The sequence below is a fragment of the Engystomops pustulosus genome, chromosome 7 (genome assembly GCF_040894005.1).
Source record: "Engystomops pustulosus chromosome 7, aEngPut4.maternal, whole genome shotgun sequence".
NCBI classification, from domain to species: Eukaryota; Metazoa; Chordata; class Amphibia; order Anura; family Leptodactylidae; genus Engystomops; species Engystomops pustulosus.
The window spans coordinates 7,457,149-7,465,768 of NC_092417.1; the positions used below are offsets into that span (position 1 = coordinate 7,457,149).

Consider the following 8,620-nt stretch of genomic DNA (forward strand, 5'->3'; position numbering starts at 1 on the left):
AATGGAAAAAATGTTTATATTTTTTATTTATGGTTTTATGTTTCAGATTTACATTGTTTGAAGTAAACTTGGAATATTTAAAAAAAAATTGTTTGTTTTATTAGACTATCAGTTTTACAGGGAACATTCTCCAAAATGGTGAAGAGATATATTATAACACTGAGGTTTAACTTCACTTTAGTTTGAAGTGTGATAAAAACAAGTAAAACAAATCATACAACCAAGCTTTGTGAAAATTTTAATGTTCTTGAACTTATTATAAACAAAAAAATTCTTGCAAAATAACATTTTTTTTTAAATTTCAACAATGTCTACAACTTTTTTTATTTACCTCACTGTTAAACATGTTATGTAGTGTAAAACTGACGTGTTTAACACACTCATAAGGTATGAACTAGTAACCCAAATATTAGCTAAGGTTAGCCAAGAAAGGTTCTGATGAGCATCTGAATCTAATCAGTCTATGTCGTTGGATTTCCTCCTTGTTTGGGCGCTCTTTATTAGCTAAATTCGGCGGCAAAGTGGGAGCCCTGGAGGTCCAATCCGTGTTTAATTCCCCTCGAGCCAGTTGTAATACGTTTATTGATAAGTCCTCAAGGTAATCCACACTGACCTTTTCGTACACATCACGTATAAACCACCGAGATTTCCCCTTAGGTATTACAAGTGTTGTTCTTTTGGTGCCGATTTTTTGAGAAGTTTTTTTCTCAAATTGAACAACAGCTTGAGGCCTACCAACATTGTTGTTGTGTGTTAAAGCTGCTAATTTTGTGCGTGCCTCCATCGAGTCTATTCCAAAATGTATTCTTTTTGATCTGTACTTTAATGCAAGACTGTGAAAGTTTTCAAGTCTTCCTGTGTGGCAGTTATGTACGAGATTTGGAAGTTCTTTGATCAATTGTTCATTTTTTACAATCCTTTCCAAATTTTTGTATGGTGGGAATCCTTGCTTCAACCAAAACAAATCATGGTCCTCAGGATTCAATGGTGCATGACCACACTTTGAATAAAGATTTCCTTCCCATTCATGTATATTCACAACATGGTTTAGGACAGACAACCATTTTTCCTGCAAAAGATTTGGATTTCTTTCACAATTCTGTACACACCACCAAAAATGTAAGATGATCTTATCAACCCAAGGCACGAGTTCTTTACAAAGTCTTAATTTGCTGGCAGAAGTAATTTTTTTTTTCAGCGACTTGGCATAGTGCCAGATATCGAACTGATGATTTATTGTTTCATAATCTTCTTTTAATTTCTTTCTAATTCCGACATGTCTATCAGATGCAAAGATACGTATCTTGAAGCCTTTTTCTATTAGTCGATTAATGCAAATCTCAAAGCCGAATTTCTCCATTGCTACTGAAGAATTGCACTGTGAACGTTGCACTACTTCGAAATCTAAAATTTTACCTGTGATTGTGTCAAGAATTGTGTACACACAGTATTTGGCACTGTGTCCAGGGCTGTCACACTGCCCATCTCCTGCAACACACAGACCTTTTTTACTTATTTTGTCTTGATTTATCTTTTGATTTTCTTTCCATGCATAATCAATAACAGGAAATAAAAACTTAGTTTGGTATCTGTAGTAGGACGTCTGAGATATTCCAACCAATCCAAAAATCTCAAATAGTTCTGCAACCTTTTGAAAGTTCAGTCCACTAAATAGTATCGAGGCTGCGAGTAGAAGGTTCCCAGAGGCATAGTTTTTAATTTTTGGCTGGGATTCTAAAATGTGAAATTTGTGTCCTCCAAAACATTGACCGGTAACTCTGAAAAAGGATCCTTGAAATGTTTTTTTTATAGTTTTTACTCTGTTTTTGCAATTTGGATCAAATTGACAATGTACCTTCATTAGCACATTGTCCAAGCAACTTTCAAAAATAATAAGCTTGCGATCGTTTACTATTTCCCTTTCACTTGAGAATGTAACCGTGGGAGGTGGATTTTCAGGAAAAAGTGTGAGGTAGTCAAATAACTCTGAAGAATCCATACTCGGTTTTTCAGGAACAAAACTTGTTTCTTTATGATTCAATGTTATTGCAGAAAACGAAGACTCTGCTGTCGGGCATTCAGGTTGTTTTTCTGCATCACAATCAATTGGTGAAAGCGGTCCTATACCTTCCATTGAAAAAGCATGGCTTTCTAAGTCTTCTGTCTCAATATGGGCTTTTTTTTTCAATGGTGAGGTGAACTCTGTAATGGAATATAATATTTGTCTCGATTTGCTCGACATGGGGGTGGAGGCCATTGGATTTGCTGAGTACATGTCTGTGGAAGATATAGCACTGCCCATTGCAGTGGGCAATAATTCATCACGTACAAAAACCAATTCTGAATTTAGCAAAGTGTAGTCAGTTTGTGTACCAACACTATGCATCTGTTTGTCTAAGACACATTCTTGAACCCCAGGTTCTTCTAATGAAGTGGATGGAACTGCATTTGCCTTTGTTCTAGTCAACTCTAAAGGTCTTTTTCTATTTCGTTTTCTGTCCTTCTTTAGACTTTCCGCAATCACCGATTCTCCTTCTGGAACTCGCGGAAACAGGGTTGGAAGGGCATCCTTTTTCAGGACTCGACCGGTTGATGTGACTAAATAACAGTCTTTTTCAAAGTGCAATGAGCACAGTGCATATTTATTTTGCTTACTTCCATGACATATTTTGTCAGCCATACTCTCTACATTTTGAAAAATTTGGCCTGTTTGTAGAAGCCACAATTTAACTCTTTCACGATCACTTGGAAATTTATGTATCATGATATTTTCACTTGAAGCCTTTTTCCCAGACTTGTTAAGGCAGTGGTTCACAAGGCAAGACGGCATATTTTCTTAGAAAGACAGTATTGTATTCTAAAAAAGAGATTTGATAAACTAATTATATTATATATAGCTATGAAATTTTAAAAAAAAATTAATAAAAATTTAATACACTAATACTCTGAAGCAGATACAGAATGAATAAGTATATATATGATAATGTAAGGGAAACGGTCACCACATTTTGACAAATACAAGAGTATTACCAGTTACCATAGTGTACACTAATAGCCTGCGCTATTCATCGGTAGCCCTCAATGCTGGGATCACCAGGAGTCATCTGACTCTCCAAGCATGGGAGAGAGAGGTGCGAGAGGCATTCATAATTAGCAGCCTGGAGCAAATGACATACTGGGGCAGATTTATCAAGCTGTCTGAAAGTCACAATTTTTCTAGTTCACCATGGCAACCAATCACAGCTCAGCTTTCATTTTACCAGTGCTCATGAATATTTTAAAGTGGAGCTGTGATTGGTTGGCATGGGAAACTCGAAATATTCTGACTTTCAGACAGCTTGATAGATCTGCCCCATTGTGCCTGTACTCTGGCCTGCTAATTATAATTTCCTTTTCTAGGTGATCCAGGCATTGAGGAGTAGCGGTGAACAGCGCAAGCATCAAAATTAAGGAGCCTTAGTTATTATCTATGTGTGCTTTTACTACTGGTGACATCATAATGTGTGATCAGCTATAGGCACGCACAAACTAAGATAACAGGAAGCGGCAGGGACACAGCCAGAGCATCGCGAGAAAGCAGAGGACCTGCGGGCGGTGAGTGTTGGTTTTCAAAACGGTGAGTACAGAGTTTGTTTTTTTACTAGGGTGTGAATAGCCCTGGCCGACTGGCTGTTTATAACTGTATACTGTGGGCTTGTGCTGCTGGCTATGTATTAGGGGGGAGGGGCTGGCTCACTGGCGTAACTAGGAGAAGCAGGGCTCCATAACAGATTTTTGCATGGGGCCCCCCTTCAAAATATTCATACATACACACACATTTATACAATTACTAACATGTACACACTGAAATACACAACATAACATTCTACACTCACTTTTATATACTCGTCCACACATACATACGTATACACTCATAAGCACACATTCATGTACTCCTATATACATTTATACACTAATACATACAGTATATACAAACTCACTGTACATACATACAGTATATATGCATCAAAGTTGCATGCATACTGTTTATATACATACATATAGCATACATACATCATATTCTTTTACATACAGTATACACCCAATGTGTATACACAAACATGCAGTATAACAACACCATATACCCACATACTGAATCTATATACAGTATATTCACACAAAATGCATATACATACAGCTTATAATCATACATTCAGTATATGCAGCATATACACACACAGCATATATATATACACACACACACACAGCATATATACATACAGCATATACACACACACACGCACAGCATATACACACACACAGCATAGACACAAGCACAGCATACACACACACACAGCATATACACAATCACAGCACACACACACAGCATATTCACACGCACAGCATATACACACGCACAGCATATACACACGCACAGCATATACACACACACAGCATATACACAATCACAGCACACACACCACATATTCACACGCACAGCATATACACACGCACAGCATATACACACACACAGCATATTCACACGCACAGCATATACACACGCACAGCATATACACACATTCATTAACTATACATACATATTTAGGGAATTACATTTCTTGCAGACCGGCTGATGTGCAGTGGGGTGGGTCAGTTATCCTGCGAGACTAGGAAGTGTGCCGGCCGGGCAGCCACGGCAGCAACATGGCGGCCGAGGAAGCAGTGTGGAGGAAGGGTGGCCACGGGAGCAGAGTTGAGGGCGGTGAGCCGTGGGAGCAGCATTGAGGGCCGGCGGACAGCTCCCGGACCAGTGTGCCGGCCGGGAGGCTGCGGGACCAGGGTACCGGCCAGGCGGCCATGAGAGCATCATGCTGACCGGGCAGCCGCGGGAGCAGTGTGAAGGGCGGGTGGACAGCTGCGGGAGCAGTGTGCTGGCCGTGGGACCAGGCTACCGGCCAGGTGGCCGCGAGAGCATTGTGGCGGCCGTGCAGCCGCGGAAGCAGTGTGGAGGACCAGCAGGCAGCTCCTGGACCAGTGTGCCGGCCGGGCGACCGCGGGACCGGGGTAACGGCCAGGCAGTCGTGGGAGCAGCGTAGCGGTCGGACGCAGGAGAGGTGGGGCTGGATGGGTCAGAAACTCTGGGGCGGGTGTGATAAAGAGGGGGCGGGTCAAGGGATTGATCGTTTACCTTAATGCGCCGTATAGCAGGGCCCGGGCGGCGGTCGGATCGGGTACGGAAATGCAGCGCAGTCTGCAGACATTGTGATTGTGCCACTGCCCGGGCCCCTGAAGCTCACCGACCCCATAGAAACCGCTACGGCGGTAGTTACGCCACTGGGCTGGCATTAAACTGGGGGGTAGGGTCTGGCTATAAACTGGGGGGGCAGGGGCTGGCTATATGCATTGTGGGGGTATGGGCTGACTAGCAATATTATTGGGGGCATTGGCTGGATAGGTATATACTGGGTGGAGGCTGTAACCAATGCATTTCCCACCCTAGACTTATAATCCAGTCAATAGTGCAATACCCGGGTCTGCATATACTAGAGTATTTACATTATCTGTAATGCATAAGAAAATGTTTAAAGGAAACCCACCACTTCCGATGGTAGTTATAATCAGGGTGATCTTGTGCAGGTGCTTATTTCCGTAATGTTTTTGAACTGATATAAAGCGTTTAAACGCTTTATTAATCTTTATATACAAGTACCTTCACCGCACCCTGGATGGTGCTCGGCGCACCATGCGCGCAACCACTTCCTGTCCATGTGCACAAAGCGGTCGTGCGCGCAGCGCACGTACTACGGTGCGGTGCTGCCACTTCCTATATAAAGATTAATAAAGCGTTTAAACACTTTATATCGGTTTAAAAACATAACGCCAAAAAGCGCCGGCACCAGCTCACCCTGAGCTGGTGCACGCCATTTGCAACTTATAAACACCATTGGAAGTGGTGGGTTTCCTTTAATAGCTATCAGATTCACTTTGAATAAATGACAATATATCAAATATTGACTTTGAATAAATGAAAGTTACTTACGCAATGTGAACAAATCAGATGTAAGTTGATGACCTTGTGATTATTGAAAAAAACAGAGGCCTATAAAATAAAATTGAATTTATATTGGATTATGTTTATAATGAACTAATTAAACTATATATAAATTACTAAATTAAATAAAGTAAATTTACCGTTTTCTGTACAGCACGTTGTATTGAATTGCAGCGCTCGTGTCAATACTTCTAAAGACAATCTGTAAGTACAAAAGCAAAGATCAGTTTACATTTATTCTAAACTTTGGCTCCGGGTTGTCTTTTTGGGGTGATAAAGTAGAACAATAAGCTTTGTCTAAAAACCATTAAAGTCAATAAGTAATCTTACTCACAGCAACAGGAGACTGGAGAAGACAATAAAATCTGCAAATAAACAAATACATTAGTTTAGAGGTGGGTTATTTTAGAGAGAGAAGATGGATGAGGGAGATAGAGATAAAAAGAATACTTGCTTTGTTAGTAATTGGGTGACATAGACAGACTTCAATCAATATAATAATAATTTTTTTGAAAATTGGGAGACAATTCTTTGCTACATAGGTCCACATTTACAGTGCACTGTACTGTATGCATTTACCTGTGTATAGTGCAGAGTGCACCAGATTCAGGATTTATAGAGCACATTATTCTGGCATTTGCTGCATTGCTCAGACAAAGTGCAATTTTTTTTTCGTTGGTGAATCTTTAACATGGGGCATGCAAAAATATTCTGTATGACGTTGAATGTTAAATCTGGTTAACGGTCCAAATGAGCAACCGAACACCCCCTTGAGTGCAGAAATCCATGTAGAAGAAAATTGCAAAATCTTTCAGAAAAATGACTGCATTGAGACGAACATATGATTTCTCCAGCCCTATATTTCTGTGCCGTATGAGCCCGTATATATGTGACATTTTTCATCCGTATGCAGCACATATGCAACCTGTATTTTATACGTCCCCATAGACTTCTAGGGCATACGGAACTGAAATAGGGGACATGCTCTACTTTTTCATACGGTCATGTGAATGCATTCTTATGAAAAAAAAATTTCCAATTTAGATATTTGGAATTTTTAAAATTGGTTTTAAAAATTTCTCTCCATAAAGAAACATGGGGAACGGCGACGTACTATGGGAAAAGATAGGACATGTCCTATCTTTTCCATGAGAAATGGAGCCACACTTGTGCTGCAGCGTATGCTCCCTTTGCTGTCTGTGGGAGACGTATATTCAATGTATATACGTCCCTAATAAAGCAGTGTGAATGCAGCCTTAGATGCACACGTTACTGTTACCATATTCTTAAATTTTGCTACTTGCATGTAAGCAAACATTGTGATGAATAGGTTAAAATCAACACATTTTGAAACAATTTGGGTACAAAACAGAGGAAGAGAAATAGAGAATATTAATCATATAAACAGATATTTAGATAGTTTAGTTTTGGAAAAATAAAATTTGTTATACCAGAAGCATAAAATCGTATGGGAGGTTTCCTACTTACATCTTTCAACCTGGAAGTTCAGCTGCAGACTGATGAAGACAAGTAAATTATCTCTGAGTTCTGCCACTGATAAGAAAACACATCCTTTTAGAGGTTGTTGTTTGGATATTCAAATTAGATTAGACAAAAGGTAAAAGTTGATTATCTCAATCCTATTCTTTGTGCGGCACTATGGTTCAAAAAAAGATAGATAGCATTTGGAATAACAAAAATGTAATGTCGATTGGTATGTAAGGATATATATATATATATATATATATATATATATATATATATATATACACACATACACAAATCTAACATTGCTTTTAGGTATATATATACACACACACAAAAACATTGGTGCCACGGGTCTTTATATATATGTATTTATATACATATATATATATATATATATATATATATATATATATATATATATATATATATGATACCTAAAAGCAATGTTAGATTTGTGTATGTGTGTGTGTATATATATATATATATATATATATATATATATGCATGTATATACATGTATGTGTTTTTGAAATATATATGTGTGTGTATATATATATGCATATACATATAAATGTATATATACGTGTGTGTGGATATATAAATATATATGTATATAAATGCATTTCATTGGTTTCAGGGGTTAATGATACATACGTATCATTAGTGTGAGCGGTTCTTATGATATATATATATATATAAATTGGTGTCAGCATTCTTTTGAAAAAATAAATATATATATGTGTGTGTATATATTTAGTTATATAAAGAAATATATTAATGTATACACACACACACACATCTATATTTACTTATATAAATAAATATATAAACATATATGTGTGTGTGTATATAATATATATTTTATATACACACACATATACGGTATGTGTATTTATTTATATAAGTAAATATAGATGTGTGTGTGTATATATTTATCTACCTTTATATATATATATACACACACACACATCTATATTTACTTATATCAATAAATACACATATATATTTATTTATATATACATGCACATATATTTATTTAAATAAATAAATATATACATATATATTTGTGTGTGTGTGTGTAATATATATATATATACACAC

General features: G+C 37.7%; 1 protein-coding gene across 1 annotated transcript; it reads right to left on the bottom strand.

Moving 5' to 3' along the window:
* Positions 1-225: 225 nt before the first annotated feature.
* LOC140069218 (uncharacterized) lies at positions 226-7,606 on the bottom strand. The gene is made up of 5 exons (XM_072114671.1): positions 7,520-7,606; positions 6,366-6,396; positions 6,172-6,233; positions 6,020-6,079; positions 226-2,857 (listed from the first exon to the last, which is right to left on the bottom strand). Exon 5 carries the CDS (start codon positions 2,828-2,830, stop codon positions 410-412), a length of 2,421 nt encoding a protein of 806 aa, XP_071970772.1. The 5' UTR covers positions 2,831-2,857; positions 6,020-6,079; positions 6,172-6,233; positions 6,366-6,396; positions 7,520-7,606; the 3' UTR covers positions 226-409.
* Between the last annotated feature and the right edge of the window lie 1,014 nt (positions 7,607-8,620).